General features: G+C 32.3%; 2 protein-coding genes across 3 annotated transcripts; both read right to left on the reverse strand.

The window, feature by feature from the left end:
- Positions 1 to 1,954: 1,954 nt before the first annotated feature.
- LOC111913358 (calcium-dependent protein kinase 28) lies at positions 1,955 to 5,413 on the reverse strand. The gene is made up of 12 exons (XM_023909081.3): positions 4,830 to 5,413; positions 4,529 to 4,659; positions 4,382 to 4,423; positions 4,008 to 4,119; positions 3,856 to 3,934; positions 3,577 to 3,746; positions 3,376 to 3,502; positions 3,153 to 3,268; positions 2,972 to 3,079; positions 2,825 to 2,887; positions 2,533 to 2,706; positions 1,955 to 2,439 (listed from the first exon to the last, which is right to left on the reverse strand). Exons 1-12 carry the CDS (start codon positions 5,223 to 5,225, stop codon positions 2,191 to 2,193), a joined length of 1,767 nt encoding a protein of 588 aa, XP_023764849.1. The 5' UTR covers positions 5,226 to 5,413; the 3' UTR covers positions 1,955 to 2,190.
- An 8,846-nt stretch (positions 5,414 to 14,259) lies between these two features.
- Positions 14,260 to 16,231, reverse strand: LOC111913325 (uncharacterized). 2 transcript variants are annotated; one of them, XM_023909042.2, is made up of 5 exons: positions 16,126 to 16,231; positions 15,321 to 15,553; positions 15,041 to 15,180; positions 14,880 to 14,926; positions 14,260 to 14,531 (listed from the first exon to the last, which is right to left on the reverse strand). In XM_023909042.2, the coding sequence occupies exons 2-5, from the start codon at positions 15,520 to 15,522 to the stop codon at positions 14,420 to 14,422; spliced, it is 501 nt and encodes a 166-aa protein (XP_023764810.1). In that variant the 5' UTR covers positions 15,523 to 15,553; positions 16,126 to 16,231; the 3' UTR covers positions 14,260 to 14,419. The 2 variants fall into 2 exon arrangements, with proteins under 2 accessions (XP_023764810.1, XP_023764809.1); XM_023909041.3 differs by having other exon boundaries at positions 15,321 to 16,191.
- Between the last annotated feature and the right edge of the window lie 2,300 nt (positions 16,232 to 18,531).

Genomic DNA, 18,531 nt, shown 5'->3' on the forward strand with positions numbered 1-18,531 from the left:
CCAAAAGTGGATCAATCGAACCCTTCAACCTAGTATGCTACAAAAGCCGATAACAAGGTTATTTGTTGGTTGCTTTTTAAGTCAAAGGGACTATTAACTTTGAAAAAAGAAGAATAATCAAAAAGGTTTCTAAAGATGTTTTCTTTGTCCTAAAGAAAGGACGAAGATTTAATTATGATAACTTTTCATATGACTGAAAACTAATTTATTAACTATTCTTGCAAAAAATGAAAATAAAACCAACCTATTTTGTAAGAAAGAATGCTTTACGATATATTATGGAAGTAAAAATACAAAAAATAAATATTCTACTTAACTTGGCTCCTTTTGTCCAAAATCGCTCATTCATTTTAATGTTATTTTTGTATTCACTTAAATGTTGATTCATATTTCATAGGATGGTTAGAAAAGTTAAACTGACATGGCCTTGCAAATATTAAATAGATAGACAAAAATTTGTAGCCTTTAAGTGTTTGAAGACTTGAAAAGAAAATTCAATGGAGATAAAGAAAACATATACATTACACTATAAGTTATTGGCCTCCAAATATTGGTTCAGTGGTTTAAAGAGTCCATAATGTCAAGTGTCCACACCATTTTATTTTAAGATATCCTTTTTTTCAAAGTCAACATCAAAGGTATTATATATTTATAAAAATGGATTTCATTACCTATAATATAATGAATTGATTGTATTCAAATTATTATTTGGTTGTAAACATATTTTATTGTCCTTGAAACATTTGATGATTTGATATTAAAATAACATTCATTAACATATCAAGATGTGTATCAAAAGACCTTTGTCGTAGCAATATAATGAGATACCTTCCATCATGAGTTTGTAGGTTCAAATTCTGTCCGGAACAAAGATGAAATTTCAATTTTCAGTAAAAAGAAAATTGGGTTGATTGAGAACAATTTCAGTAAAAAAAATTGGGTTGATTTAGGTTTTAAATTAAGACCAGATATCATCAACAAACAGAGTTCAAGAATCCATTTTTTAGAAGAAAAAAAAAGTGATTGGCTTTTACACACAAAAATCATTATATAAAACAAATATTTTGGAACAACATGAAATAATATTTTCACCATTAGGCTGGAGGGTGTGGTGACACCGAAACCGTACTCCCTCCCCGCCACATAAGCGTCATGTTATTTTTTACCACTCAAGTGTGGTTTCTTGCCACACCAAAGGAGTGGTGCCACACTTTTAGTTTTTATTTTTATTTTTTTTGTTTTTTTGTTACCTATTTTAATTTAATAAAACTTATTTTTTTAGTAAAAAAAACATAATTTTAAAAATACGGAAACATACCGCCGTAGTAGTAATACGGAGGTGAGAAAATCGGTTGATCAAATGAAGGTAGTGAGGTGTTGATATTTCTGACTGGTGTTTTTCTTTGCTGGGTCGTTTGGAAGATCACATTTTTCAATAAAAAATAGAAAAAAAGAATAAAGATATGATAAAAAGTTGTGTAAAAATGTTGTGTAGAATGGTAATATATATATATATATATATATATATATATATATATATATATATATATATATATATATATATATATATATATATATATATATATATATATATGTGTGTGTGTGTGTGTGTGTGTGTGTACTAAAGTTAAAAAAAAAAATTAACCACAAAGACCATTCAACGGTCAAAAAGCCAGTCAACACCCAAGGACCAATCAAAATTCGCGGTATTCCCTAGCCGCACTGCGGCCAAGACCGCACCAGACCGCTGTCTGGGGGCGGTGTTCCAAGTCTATGTGGCACAAGGTGCGGTCTGGAACCGCACCCACACCGTGCAGCCTTATCACCCTTCCTGTTAATGCTATTTACTACAAGTTGAAGCTAGTATCATAATTTATAAAACATTATTTTCCTTGGTGACAAGATTTAAACGAGTCAAATGGATTCATATCAAACTTCTTATAAGAACATACACTACATATAATCCATCTTATTCAAAACATTATTTTATACAACTAAAGGAAAACTATACAAACTTAAAAAGTTGTACACCAACACGACCTATGTTTTTTTACATACAAATACAAATTCTCGTGCGAACACGAGTCCAACTATTTGTTATTATAAATAAAATAGACAAAAGTGAAAAACCGAAACTCTTGACCTTATGCAAATATTACTTAGCAAATGTTTGTAACATTGCTTATGGAACTACCCTTGGGTACTGGTATGACTGTCTACATCTACCCTCACCCCTACCCCATGACTTGATGGGATTTGGATACTGTTGTTGTTGTTGTTGTTGTTGTTGTTGTTGTGGTGGTGGTGGTTGGGCCGTGGGCGTGGACTAATGCTTGCGGTTCTTAAAAGTCTACGAAACTCCAACAAACTAATTTTACCATCTTTATCGATATCAGCCTCTTCCAAAAGTGGATCAACTGAACCCTTTAAGCCCGTATGCTACAAAAGCGGATAACAAGGTGGTTTTTTTAAGTTTGACTTTTGACTAAAAAGTCAAAATTTGCATCTAATTTTTGAAATGCAATGGCTTACCATTCTGAGTTCTTCTGGAGTTATATATCCGTCTTTATCAACATCAAATTTCTCAAACGCAGCCTTTGACAAATGTTGCCATTTTTCAGAGTTGTGTTCTTCCAATTGATGAACATGGAGAGTGGCTGCAACAAATTCCGTGAAATTTACAAGCCCATCTGTGTTACCATCTATCTGCATATCACAACATTTACAAATCATGAAAATTTAAACTAAACTTTGACTTTTGAGGTCAAACGAACAAACTTCGTCAATTGACGCTACTATATTTACAAAAAAAGGACAGGCTTACAGCTTCTAGAATCTCTGAAACACGTGAGTCTTTCATCTTCCATGGAAGATCTTTAGCAAGGGCCTGTTACAAAAAGAGTGATTTTTCACTTTCAGTAAAGAGTTAGCAAGTAGAATATATAGTTTGACTTTTTGAGGTCAAAGTTACCTCTCTCATTTCCTCGAGACTAATAGCACCATTTTTATCTATATCAATCGCATGAAACTGATCTCTAAGATCCGATATCTCCTCTTCATCAAGCGTGCTAGCTAAAGCCTGTGTAAAAACATCGATTCTTAAAAGAAATTATTTGGGATCACTAACGACTAAATGCAAGATAAACACTTACTCTTAGAGCAAACTGTTTTAGGCGACTGTATTTCACAAATTTGCGCATGTTGGATAAAACGGAAATGTCAAGAGGAATTTCAGAAGCATTTCCATCTTCTCGAACCCATGGGTGTGCTATAAAAGTTCACCATATACCCAAATATAAATATAATTCACAAATAAAACACAACCGATGATTTTCTATCCATAAATAAATAAGAAAAAACGAGAAAGAAGCTTACATAGGGCTTGAGCAGCAGTAAATCTTGCACGAGGATCTTTGACGAGCAATTTCTTGATCAAATCTTTAGCACTCGCGCTTATGTTTGGCCATGGTTTGCGTTTAAAATCAGGTTTGTTTTTTAAAACCTATAAATTCGTAATAATCTAGGAAATTACTAACAAATGTATCACAAAATATGTAAATTTTTGAATAAAAATACCTCTTTAAAAATCCCATCTTCAGTTTTATCCCAAAAGGGGCGACGCCCACAAAGTAAAATGTATGTGATCACACCTATACTCCAAACATCGGATTCAGGCCCTGATTTTCGTTTCAATACTTCAGGTGCAACATAGTATGCACTTCCAACAATATCAGTAAACTTCCTTCCTACAAAAAAACACAAAGATTACATTATATTATATTATGTCCAAAATCACTCATTCTTAAAAAGTTTAAAGTTGTTTTTGTACAAAAAAAAAAAGGATATTAAACTGACCTGGCCTTATGAAGTCGGATAGACCGAAATCTGTAGCCTTTAAGTGTGAATCGTCTTTCTTCGACTTGAAAAGAAAATTCTATAAAATACAAAAGGTTAAAATTGTCTTTTTGAACATTGATATAAGATAGAATGGATTTGTGTTTTTATACCTCTGGTTTCATGTCACGGTGTACTAAACCGTGTAAATGGCATTCAGCAGCAACTTTAAGCATTTGCCTTACAACAATTGCTGCATCTTTCTCAGAGTAACGACTATCTTTCCTGGATAAAAGAAAAACCATGCTTTGACTTTTGTGGTCAAAAGGACTAAGCATTCAACTTAATAATTTGATAGAAATCCTTTAAGTTTTATACTGAAAACTCGATGCCTACTTATCATCTAAGAGATGTGTTTCTAATATGCACATAATGGGGGTATCGAATTCATCACACATTCTAAATAACTTTTAAAGTTAAAGATTAGTAGACTTGACCATAAAAGTCAACATCTTTTAACGAGATGGGAATAGTGACGAGTTCTTACTTTCCTAAAATTCTGTCCAGCAACTCCCCACCCTCACATAACCTGAAAAGGGTAATCATAAGGTCAAGTTTCAGCAAATTAGCAAGAACCAAAGTTGCGTAATTTAAATCGGAATTCAATTGGAATTGAAGCACTGAAAAGACATACTCCATAACTATGTATACGTAGGAGCTATCTTCATATGCGTTATGAAACTGAACCACATTTTCGTGACCACTTAAGGCTTGCAATATCTTCACTTCTCTCTTAACATCTTCCACAGCAATCGGAAGGATCATCTGTGGAAAAATGGAATACCAAAGAGTCATGAGTCAAACAATTGGTCAACTCTTGCATCGAGAATAATCGAATTATCAAATTCAAGATCTCCGATCTTTTGATCACACACATCTGTTCATTTTAGGAACTGAAGACACCTTCGGAAAACAAGAAAAACGTCAAATTTTACCTTATTTTTGTCAATTTTCTTGACAGCTACACGATCTCCATTAGATTTATCTATAGCAACGTAGGTGTACCCAAATTGACCATGACCCAACAATTTCCCAGTTGAATAGTGACTATCAAAATCTTTAAGATACCCAAAATCTGTTGTTTTCCCACATGGAATCACCCCTTTTCTTGAAGTAGACTTTTCTTTCCTCTTGTTTTTATGATTATTCTGCTGCTGGGTCTTCTGTTTTTGTTTTTGATTCCTGTGGATCTCTGTGGGTGTATGGGATTTGACATTAGACCCACCTTCATTATGCTTGCCGGTGGCTGTTGCTGTCCGGCGGTGATCGGCGTTGGAGGGGGTGGTGCTGTTGGAGCCACTGATCTTGGTGGTTGACAAACAGGCACCCATGTCTTGGAACTCAACCAAAGTGAATCAAAATCGCATATTTGACAAGGGTTTTGTCGGAATAAAGATTAAATTCATTGAGGTTGATTATTAAATGCATACATATAAGGTGGAGAATATACAGTGAGAATAGGACAATTATTAAGAAAATGTGAAGTAAACGGGTGGAAGGAGGAGAGATGATGGTGGTCAAAGGAGACCTTTCCCACGAAAAAAAAAAAAAGGAGACTGAGATTGGGACCCATCTTGATCTGGTCCATCTATTTTTTTTGATATCATCTGTTTTGCAATGAAAATTACTCGAGGAAATAAAAATGATTTTGAATGTGACACTCACGTTTGTAAACTTCTTTTTATTAACATTCATTGGTGTTGGTGTTTAGTTAAAATTTAAAGTTAAAGTAAATTACATAAATTATCGTTTAATGTAATCTACGTAAATGATTTATAATTTTTTTTTACTATGGTTTGGTTTGATCTCTCAAACAAAATTATTATAAATAAATATTAAATGTAACATATGTTATCATTTAATTGGATAGGAAGATTTTTAGGAACAAAAAGTAAAAGGATATTTAATTTCTCTTATTTTATAATTTATTTATTAACTTTTTGCTTTTTATAAATTAAAATAATAAAAATGGAATCGATTATGGAGTTTCTTGTAACTCTTCAACTCTCACAACTATGATGAGTTTGTCCCAACAACCACAATCAGTCACCTTCGAAAACCATGACCAATTAACCAAGTCAAAAGAAACTAAAACCAAATCAAATCGAAACCTACAAACGGAATCAAATCAAAACCCACAATCAACCAAAATCAAACCTAAAACCCTACTATCAAGATTAGGCAAATGGTGTTCTTGAGATGCTTAAAAGCCAAACCTTGCCGATTTCAACTTCTCATATAACATTTCTGATTTCTAAACCAAATCAAAACCTAAAAAGATTAGGCAAAAGAAAAAAAAATTATTTGTAAAGATTAGAGACGATGGAGGAGGACGGGTGTTGCAACTCATTTAAAGGATGTAACGTTTGGGGTCTCTTTTCTTTCAAAGGTTAACTTTGAAAACACATTTAATTGTATTAAAATACTTGAATGATTTTAGAACAACACACATATCCACTGGTCATACTCCTAATTCAACACCATTTATTCATATAAGAAGTGGACCACTTAGGGGATGGGTGCCTTTTCAATACATATAATATCTCTAGGTTACAAGCCTTTTGGTATTGAAATACTTGAATAACATATAAAACTTGAATGTTTCGTTTTTTTTTCATTAATTAGTTTGAGGTTAAAAGTCATGATTTTCATACCAAATGACATATATGTTAGCTAGTGTTGACTAGCCCTGTCGAAATACCTGTTACCTGAATTATCCGCCCGATTTTTTTGGGTATCGGGTATATCGAGTATCGGGTAAATTTTTTCAGGTATTCGGGTAACCTGATTTTTTTCAGGCCGGGTATAGGGTACGTTTGTTAGGTTTCGGGTATACCCAAATTATTTTAAAAATTCTTTTTTTTTTCTTTCGTAGTTTGTACTTTATAGCAGGTATTTGCTCATGCTTAAACTAACTATCATTATTGTAAAAGATGAATCTCTTTATTATGGAAGTATGGCACCAACAATATTAAAAACATTTTTTTTAATTATTTTGTAGATTATAGTTTTTATTACAACTAACAAACTCATTATGTTGACAAAACTTCATAACATGGCAAAATTTTGGCTACAATTACCTTAAACATTTTAAACTTTTAAACTAAGATCTTTAATTATTTATTTTTTTAACATCTTATTAGATTAGATTAAACTGTTAAAAGATTACTTGATATCTCAATTATTATTGACTAAAAAATATCAATGTTTAAAGTTTGAGTAACTTCGTTTATGTCTCGTTTGTTTATATAAACAAGACTAATAGAGCACGATATATTTATTTCATTAAATTTATTTTTAGGTGTCATTTAAAAAAATTATATATTTCGGTTAATACCCGAATTATCCAAACCCGACCCACTACCCGAATTACACGAACTTAATTTGGGTCGGGTAACGGGTAATTTTTTTTAACATAAAAAACTCGAATTATCCAAAACCTGAAAATATTATCCGATCAACACCCCTAGTGTTGACATGATGCCCTCAGCTATATGGCTTAGGATTCAAGTTTGTTTATGTCAGTGGTATAATTCATCAGTAAATTAAAGACTCCATTTTTCCTTTAAAAAAACTTACTATTACATAATTTGAATGTCATAGTCATATATATGATTACATGATACACTGGTAAAGATCATTAGTTTTAAATATTAGAAGTATTAAATTAAGATAACATTTTTTCATTGTAACATTTATGATATTGATGTCACTTATTTGAATTAGTAAAAGTCTGTCATTTTTGTTATAAGAACCATTTTTCTCTTTTATGTAGTTAACACCAATATTTTTACTTAAATTGTCTGTTATATAGAGATGCATACAAAAACCGATTTCACTATTCAAAAACTGGATCCAATCCGAAACCGGATTGGGTCAAAACCAGTTTTGTCAAAATCGGATCGGATCATATTTAAAACCAAATTGTAAATCAGATCATAATCCTACATTATAAATCGGATTTAATACCAGGAATCGTAAACTGGATTTTCCAAAAACCGGTTTGAAAACCGCTCAAAAATCCATTCAAACCAGGGATGAGCATACGACCCGTTGGTCCGGACCGGACCGAAAAAAATTGGGACCGGACTGAGTATTCATATTAGTGACCGGTTTTCGGGTTTTGTTTTTACCAATAATCGGGTTTCGGGTTTGGACCGGACCGTACCCGAAATACGGGATTTAACCCGGACAAGACCATAAAACATTTTCACCTTAATTTCTTTTATAAATATCATCATAATTTTAAAATATATAGATTTAAATATTGAATTATTAATTCATGTTATATTGCAAGATTTCTAAAATGTTACATGTTTTAATAATCCAATCAAATTATGTTTGAAATTCATTTAACATTACATACATTTATATCATGTTTTCATTATAAATTCGTAGTTAAAATCTCTACATTTTACTTTACTATCTTACATGAAAAGCTTATAGACATGTAATCTTCAAAATATTTCATCTCGTTAAAAACTAATCAAAATGTTATTATTATACCATATCAAGCTCATAAATGACTTTTTATGAAAACAACGTGTTTAAATCCTCCATACTTTAAGAATGGAACAATTTAATTGAATTCAAACATTCCTCAAAAAGTAAAAATTATACATACACCTACGATTAAAAAAAATTGTTACCGGATGTTTTCGAACAAAAGCCACAAATAATACTTATATTTTATGTATTTTTTTAGTTGAATTGTACGTACAACAAAGATACGAATAATAGATGTTACATAGTAAAATTATAATTTAAAATAATATACTAGAGAGTCTAGGGGTGTGCGCGGTGCGGTTTGGTGCGGTTTAGAGTGAAAACCGCAAACTGCACCACATGTGCGGTTTGAGATTTACGAAAACCGCAAACCGCACCGCGAATGTTCTAAACCGCGTTTTGCGGTTTGGTGCGGTGCGGACGGTTTTAATGCGGTTCGCGGTTGGAGAATATTTTTTTAGTTTTTTTTATATTTATGTGTTGCTTACTATCTAAAAAAACATAATTAGAAAAACTAATTTTTTTGGTCCATGTAGTGCTTAATCAAGGACACATGATGTTTAAAATCTACAATTATTTTTTCTTTATGTACCAATCGTGAAGTGAAATGAAAAAATTCATAGAATACATTTGTTAATATTACATATAATGTTTTTGATTCAAGAAATTAGAATGGTTTTAATTCAAAAAAGAGTTTAGAATGTTTATACATGCGAACTAATACATTCTTAATTATAAAATTGCAATGATGCCATTTTTAAGTATAAAATTTATGATGAATCACAAAACGTTTTTGAAATATAACTTGATATTCTAATGACCGAATGGTTCTTAAAATTAATTATATATATATATATATATATATATATATATATATATATATATATATATATATATATATATATATATATATATATATATATATATATATATATATCATAAACCGCAAACTGCACTATATATTGCAGTTTACAAAAACTACAAACCGCACCGCGAACATTGAAAACCGTATTATGCGGTGCGGTGTGTGCGGTTTATGCGGTTTGTTGCACACCCCTACTAGAGACTAGAGAATAACACGACAAACAAAACTCGAAAACATAAACAAGAAAGATATGAAATCCAATTTGGTACCCGACACAAGACCGGACAGAAACCGTAAACAACATTGTTAAAGTCTAATTCGGTCCAAAACCCGAAACCCAGTTTACTACCTGAAACAGGACCAAACCAAACCCGAACCCGATACACCAAAAAACGATCTGGTTTTCGGGTAAGGCAATTAATGATATTTGGTCTTCGGGTTTTCGGTCTACGAGCCGGTCTGGGTCTGGCCTATTGCTCATCCCTAGTTCTAACCCAACAAAAACCAGATCAAACCGATTTGTATCTTCCATTGGAAACCAGTCAAAACCGGTTTGAAACAGGATCGGATTAAGGCAAACCAGATTGATGATGACGGAAGCGAAACCGGATCGGATCAGATTCGGGTTTTGTGCACCTCTCGTGTTATATCAAGTCATCGACCTTATGGAGTAGAAACTTTAAATTGTGACAGGTTGATTTTGATCCACAAAAGCATTACGTGACATATGATATCAAAGTGAAATTTACTTCAAAAGCAGCATGAGAATAACAGCCAAAATTGGTTTGTTCAGTTGTCGTTCATGTATCTTGGTTTAACAACAAAATTCTAAATTCTCATCCAGATTCAAAATATCTACAAAAGTAAACATGGAACTAATTTCTGCAATTCTAAATTTTTTGCATCTACAAAAGTAAGCATATGGAACTAATTTTTGTAATTATCATGGTAAAAATAATATGTCCATTTTTTTTACTTTGGCGGTCTTCGAGAAGGATGCAAAATATCATCAATTATTTCCTTCATTTGTTTCCCAACTTCGCGCACATTCTTTGCAACACCTGATTTAGCTACATTTGCATTTCTTTTAAATCTGTTTTTTTTTAAGAAAACAATAAATTAGTAGAAAGATAATCAAACCCATCACTTGAGATAATTTGAAATGTGTTTCACATCAAATGAGAAAATTACATTTTTGGTCCCTTAGTTTATTCAAAAATTACAGTTCTGGACCCAAATAGTTTCCTTTTTCAGTTTTGATGCCTATTTTGAACTTTTGTCCATGAGTTTGCTCAAAAAACAGTATTCGTTAAAGTTACTTCTTTTGTAATTGCGGTGCCTGATGCCCTGATTGATCCTTACAACAGTTGAAAATAGGCACCAAAACCGAAGAAGAAAACTATTTTGGACCAAACCAGAAACTTTTGAACAAACTCATAGACCAAAAATGCAATTTACTCAATGCATGAAATAGACACAAAAACTTGCCTGCTAAGACCATTTCCAATCCATCTTTATTTTTTTCCCCATAAATAGAGTAAAAAATGGAGTAAACAGTGTTTCATCTCCAACCTTACTCCATTTTCTACCCCATTTTTTACCTCAAAAAGTATATTCTTGGAATATTCCATTTTTATAACTTATATATATTGTCAAATACACCCATCTACTAATTAAACTCTATATTTATGATTAATTAATATAAATTAGTATATAACATTATATTATAAATATTAAATAATGTATTTAAATTATTATTAGTAGATAAAATAAACTAGAAATGTATAAAATAAAAATAAAAGGGACTAAAATTGACAACCAAACTTCACCTTCATTTTTGGAGATATGAATAGTATTCCCCCATTATTTAAATTATTATTAGTAGATAAAATAAACTAGAAATGTATAAAATAAAAATGAGAGAGACTAAAATTGACAACCAAACTTCACCTCCATTTTTGGAGATATGAATAGTATTCCCCCATATATGGGGGAATACTATTTATATCTCCAAAAATGGAGGTAAAAATAGGGTAGGGTTGGAGAAGAATGGGGGAATAAATAGAGTTTGGGGGTGGGTTGGAGATGCCCTAAAGGAACCATCTGAGTTAGCATTGGTGACTTTTTCTCTAACATAGCAAGCCTGCAAATTAAATAGTTGATTGTGTTGTAAGAGAACTTGTTGGTTGTTATCCATATCCAATTTGTGTATGTATGAGAGAGAGAGAGAGAGAGAACTTATTTCGGGAGTGGAGAAGCCGACACAAATCATGGTTACCGGAATTGAATCTACTAAGCAATGATGAATAGAGCAAATATCCTACGCATGATTTGTCGATTCTTAAAAAGATTTCCTCTTGTAAACGCTATATTTCAGCTTGAACATCACATCTTTGGGAGTTAGGGTTTCCTTCGTTTGCCCCTTTTACTTGTTCGCCTACTTCTGACATCTGTTTCACTCCCTAATCTCCTTGATAATGCAAAACCTTATTATGATTAGCAAAAGATTTTTCATGTATCTTTTTCATTATGCATCGACCAAACTATAAATACAATAGAAAATTACAGTTTTGGTCCTTGTGGTTTACGCCTATCTTAATTTTTAGTCTAATTTTTTATATGGCTGGCATTATGGTTTACAAAAGTTGCATTTGTGGTCTCTAAGAGCATTAGGTATAGGACTGTTGAGGTGGTGTTATAACACCAAGGGAGAAATGGTGTTTATGATGTTATTACCATGTTATGAAGAGGTTAAGAGGAGAAAAATAGAGAGAGAATAAATGTGCAGTCAATCAATGTTTCTATTTCAATATGTCATAACGCCAACAAAATATGCCATAACACCGAGGGGGAAATGGTGTTCATGTTTTTATGACCATGTTATGAGATGTCACATCAGCAAAAACATCACTTCTCGTTGCCCATACCGTATGTTCTAAAGTAGTTATGTCAATGGAAATCCATTAAATGGGTGTAAAATGACAAAAATGCCTCTTTTTTTTAATATTTGAGGGATCCTTTCTATAAACTATTAAGAAAATGTTCTAAAGCCATGGCTCCTTCATGGAGCTTCATGTTTCTTTGTCTCTCCATTGACAACAGCTCATTTGATGTTTTCCCTCCATTGTCGACAATAACTTCAACGACGACAACAGTTTCAACGACCAAGTCACCACAATCCGTTGTCGGAACCCACATCCGTTGCCACCCCTTACCTATGTCGCCTACCTTCTTCTCTTTATTGGTTCCCGATGACCATGCACCACGCCATCACCATTGTTCCTCGTCTGCTTCTTTCTTTCACCAGATCTTCCTCCCTTTCCTAGTTTGTATATATGTAGAGTTGAAACTTACGTGGAATTTATTAGAAAATATTAGCTAGTTGTGTCTTTTTGTATTTATCCAAGGGTGTATTTGTAATTTTTTATTCTATTTATTCAATTTCTCCCTGCCTAATTGGGCATAAGATAGTTTTTGTGAGTTACGCTCATATGGTATCAGAGCGTTAACCGATCCTCTTCCCCTCTTCCGTTCTTTTTTTCTCATCTTCATCTTCTTCATGGCTAGTTCATCTTCTGATTCCCTCATCTCCATGAATACAGTTCTACATCTCATCTCCAATCGTCTCACACCTTCAAACTACCTGTTGTGGAAGAATCAAATTCTTCCCCTTCTCTTTTATCAGAACTTGTTGCCCTTCGTTGATGGCACCTCCTATGCGTCGTCACCTACATTAATCATTGATGGCAAATCGACTCCAAGCCCTGATTTTGCTGCTTGGAAATCCGCTAATCAAAGGGTTGTTATTCTCCTTCAAGCCTCCCAATCTAAAGAAGTTTTCTCCGAAATTGTTGGTATGTCCTCTACACGCAACATCTGGTTGGCCTTAGAAGATGCTTACAGCAACTCCTACGTCGAGCGCATTTAGAATCTACGTGATCAACTTCGACAGATCATCAAGGGTTCATCCTCTGTTGTAGAGTTTGGTTGAAAATTTCATGCCCTATGTGATCAATTGGCAACGATTGGTAAACATGTTGAATCTATATGCCCAAAAATCATTATGGAGTGATATTGCTAATAATATATGATCATATAGGGTCACACCTTTATCAAGTTGGCACATTTTGTATATTTATTATAAATATGATTATTAATAAATAATATCAATTCTTGTATTTTAATTAGGGAATAATTATTGTTTTGTAAAAATAATAATTATAAGAGAATATAACTAGTTATTATTTAATGTGGTATGAATTAATAAGTCATGCACAATATTTTGGACTAATTGAATTCTTTAGTCTTTTACCTAAAAACAAAGTTTATATTTTATAAACTTAGAGTTTATAAATTTAAAAAATCATCATCTTTTCAAGAGTTATGGCCAAGAATATTAAAGTATGGGGTTGCTTGTCAACCTCTATGCTTTATCTCCTATGCTTCTAAATGCTAGAAATATTTTAAAATATTTTAATCAAAATGCCTTACTTTGCATGGACTATATAAAAAATGTATGAAGATCAATCTAGAACCATAGAATCACACACACACACACACACACACACACACATATATATATATATATATATATATATATATATATATATATATATATATATATATATATATATATATATATATAGAGAGAGAGAGAGAGAGAGAGAGAAAAAAAAAAAGTGATGATCAATCTAGAACCATAGAATCACATAAAAATAATAATAATAATGTTCGGTTATATATATATATATATATATATATATATATATATATATATATATATATATATATATATATATATATATATATATATATTCGATTACGAACATTGGTAATTATTATTATATGGTAGTTCATGGTTCTTACATATAAATTTATTAAATGATAACACGGAACCATTGGTGAGTGAGTGGGGTCAAAGCCCTCTATTTGCAAATGGATCGTAAAAGGCCCAGCGAGAAACTCTTTGAAATGAGACTATCTTCGCAATGATAAAACCAAGGAAAACCATTATTTTCAAATTTTATAGCGACTCAATCCTACTTTTGGTTTTTTAATATGAGTAGCCAGTAGATGTACAAAAATAGTAGTAGCACTAGGATGTTGCATATTAACAAAACCAATGTAACTTTTTACATCATTTGTCCATTTTTTTTACTTTGTTGGTGGACGCAAAATATCATCAATTTTTTCCTTGATTCGTTTCCCAACTTTCCGCACATTCTGCGCTACCTCTGATGCAGCTACATTTGCATTTCTTTTAAACCTGTTTTTTATTTATTAAAAAAAATCAAAAAGAACCCATCACTTTTCATCGAGATAACCTGATATGGGTTTCTCATAAAACGAGTAATTTGCATTTTTGGTCCCTTAGGTTTATTCAAAACTTCAGTTTTGGTCTCTGAGTTTGCTCAAAAACAGTTACTTCTTTTGCAATTGTGGTGCCTTCAGAGATCAGGGACTCACACCACACCAAAACTGAAGAAGAAAAGTACTTTCGACCAAAACAGAAAGTTTTGAAGAAACTCAGAGACCAAAAATGTAATCTATCTTCTTTATTAAATTTAAAATGCAACATTTATTGAATAAATAGATACATAACACAAAAACTTGCCTGCTAAAGGCATCAGAATCAGTGGCTTTTTCTCTAACATAGTAAGCCTGAAAATTAAACATTTGATTGTGTTGTAAGAGAACTTGTTATCCACTTATCCATATCCAATTTGTGTGTGTGTGTGTGTGAGATAGAGAGAGAGAGAGAGAGAGAGAGAGAACCCGGTATCCAGCAATAAAGATTGGCGCCTCCCTTTGATGCTGCATATCATCTACAAACAGGGACTCACCAAGACAAGCGTATATGAAATGAAAGCCTTCTGTAGCGTCCATCTCTGGTTTTCCATAGTAATTGCCAGGAACTAATCATAAAAGTTCAAATTAATTCATTAAATGTATGTTCAACTTTGAAATCATTCACAATTCTATGATTTACAGACCAATAATCTGAATTCCAAAGCATTCACGATGAGAGAGAGGAAGGGAGAGAGAAAGAGAGTACCAATTTCAGTACGGGAGAAGCCGAGGCAAACAGGGTTACCGGAATTGAATCTTCTTAGGAATGAGGAATAGAGCAAACACCCCGTGCATGCTTTGCCCATTCTGAAAAAACCTTCATCTTTTAAACGCTGTATTTCAGCTTCCATATCACCATCTTTGGAGTTAGGGTTTTCCCCTTTCACTTTTTCACCTCCTTCTGCCATCTTCTAATCTCGTTGATGAATGTGCAAGAGTCTGCTAACATTCCATTTCCAATGGCAACATATATGTTAAAATCCATCACTGTTTCATTTGCAATGCCAAAAAATGTGCAAAACGCTATCAACAATTCATTGTGAACTCAGATTGCATCTTAGAAAAACCTCCATTCAACAAATTATCAAGTTCAATGCTATTAAGGAACCACAAATGAGTGTAATAGTTTTCCCTAGGATTTACATCAAACAAAACAAAAACCAGACCATAGTTGTTACAAAATATATCCCCCTAATACACATTCAATTCAATCCAAAGTAACTGGATCTTGTTGGCTGCTACCAGGAACAAATAACTAGTCATTTTCATCAGGAACTAGACAATTACTTCTTATTATATCCAGTTGTTCTGTTTTTTACACATGAAATGGTTAAATAACTAAGAAAAACGCAATGTGTTAAAATGTGCACAGGAAAATGGTTTAAATACAAAGAAAATCGCGATTTGGAACCCGAAAACAGCTTCTGAAATCGTTCTTCATCCCGATTGAAACCCAAAAAGAAAAACGAAATACTTATCGTAGATTAAGGAAGTCGTTCGGCTTTCAACACCTTCTGATCGATTACGTTCTCGTTTTGATTTCAGTGCTTCCCGCGTTCCACACTGCGTCGTCCCATTCTCAAGAGAAAACACGAACTAGGGTTTTTTACCTTTCGCACAGTACAAATGATAAAAGACTGATTTTTACCGTCTTTATTAGTTTATTACATAAATTAGATCCTACTCAGCATCCTATCCGGACTCATTTAGCCACATCAGCCATAACTTTTTAAGGAAGAAACCCGGTGTAAATAATTGTTGGTTTTGATTTTTTGTCGCCGGGTTTTCTAAAACATTTTAGAATATTAGGCTATCTTTTTATAGTTTTAATACTATTTCAAATTAGTTCATAGTTAATCTTATAAAATTCAACAAACACATATTAATACTATTTCAATTTGTGTTGAAGTTTTAATATGAACACGATACAAACGACGTGTTTTTATACTTGATAAGACATAAACATGAAATCGAATTCGTCTCAATCTCATTTAGGGTTGTGTATTTTTGTCATCTTGATCAACACCTCACCCTACTTTTAAGAGCCAAACTCCATTTCAACAAGTATTAATGATAATCCAAATAATTTCATGTGCTGTACAAAATAAGATTTTAATGGCTGTATAAAAAAAATATCAAATATGAACAAAATTTGGAATTGTTTACCCTCTTAAGTCATTTACCAATCTCATATGCCAAGATATATGCCAATTGGGTATTAATCTACTACAACTGTTTGTAATTATATAATTTGAACATAAAATAAGAGTTTAATGAATACAATCCAAGAACACTTTCATAAGCCAAAGATGCTTCTAGTTGGTGTTGGGGCCCACCTTTTGAATTCAAGGTCTTGAGGTCGCAAACGAGTCCATAATTTGATCTTCCATGATTGAAGTCTATAACGTGTAAATTGAGATTGGAAGCATTAAAGAAACAAAGACGTATACATACATTCACCAGCTTTATAAACCTAAGAATGCTTTCAAATATATATACAAGCCTTATACGCGTGTAATAGTAATACACACATATAAGTCAAAAATATGGAGTCCAATTAATCAAGGTGAAAATATTGGGGTTTTCTTTACTAAGGCACATGTATTAGGTAATTTTTGATTACTTTACATCTAATTAATTTATTAGTATAAATTAGATGATTAAATACAATCCAAGTTAATGGGGGATAGTATATTGAAAGGACCCGATACAAGAAATATAATCCATGTTTTATTGATACCAATTTGGTGGAAACGTGGAATCCAACACAATTGTTGCCTTATTAATTATGTATTTGATAGGGAAATAAAGAACAAGAGCATGCAGCTTGACGGAGAATTGTAGTTAGTGAACTTAGCTACTAAGGGTGGGCGGAGTCCAAGTTAAGTTTGACGGCAGTTTAGGGAGGTACCGGCGGTACCGTCGGCTTACGTCCCCTTCAAAAATAGGTTCTAACGGTTTGTTGCATTTCATTATCTCAAGAGGCTTACCAACCCATGAACTTATAAAGTTTAAGTTTGTCTTCATGCATATGATGATAACACGAGCCTTTTTCTCTCTCTCTCTCTCTCTCTCTCTCTCTCTCTCTCTCTCTCTCTCTCTCTCTCTCTCTCTCTCTCTCTCTCTCTCTCTCTCTCTCTCTCTCTCTCTCTCTCTCTCTCTCTATATATATATATATATATATATATATATATATATATATGTATATATATATATATATATAACATTTTTTTATTTTACAAAAGTATAATAATATCAAACATAACTAATATTTTGTTTTTACAAATAAATTTTCAATTTTATGAATTAATTTGAATAATTTTTATTAGTTTATGTTTATTTTAAAATTAAATATTGAATGGGTTTGATGGGTGAGAAAGATAGGGTTTCCATAAAGATGGAAGAGAGAAAAGATAAAAACTGATATGGCAATGGGTTGAGAAGGAATGACTCTCTCATCTCTAAGGGAGGGCGGAGTCCAAGTTAAGTTTGGCGGCGGTTTAGGGAGGTACCGACGGTACCGCTAGCTTACGTCCCCTTCAAAACTGGATTCCACCGGTTTGTTGCATTTCATCATCTCAACAAGCTTACCAACCCCTGAATTTACGAGTTTAAGTTTGTCTTCAATTGTCTTCATGCATGTGATGATAACATGTGCTTTTTTTTCATTCTCTCTCTCTCTCTCTCTCTCTCTCTCTCTCTCTCTCTCTCTCTCTCTATATATATATATATATATATATATATATATATATATATATAAAACATTTTTTTTAATTTAAAAAAGTATAATAATATCAAATATAACTAATATTTTGTTTTTATAAATAAATTTTCAATTTTATGAATTAATTTGAATAATTTTTATTAGTTTATGTTTATTTTAAAATTAAAAATTGAATGAGTTAGGTGGGTTGAGA

The sequence above is a fragment of the Lactuca sativa genome, chromosome 2 (assembly GCF_002870075.4).
Source record: "Lactuca sativa cultivar Salinas chromosome 2, Lsat_Salinas_v11, whole genome shotgun sequence".
Taxonomy (NCBI): domain Eukaryota; kingdom Viridiplantae; phylum Streptophyta; class Magnoliopsida; order Asterales; family Asteraceae; genus Lactuca; species Lactuca sativa.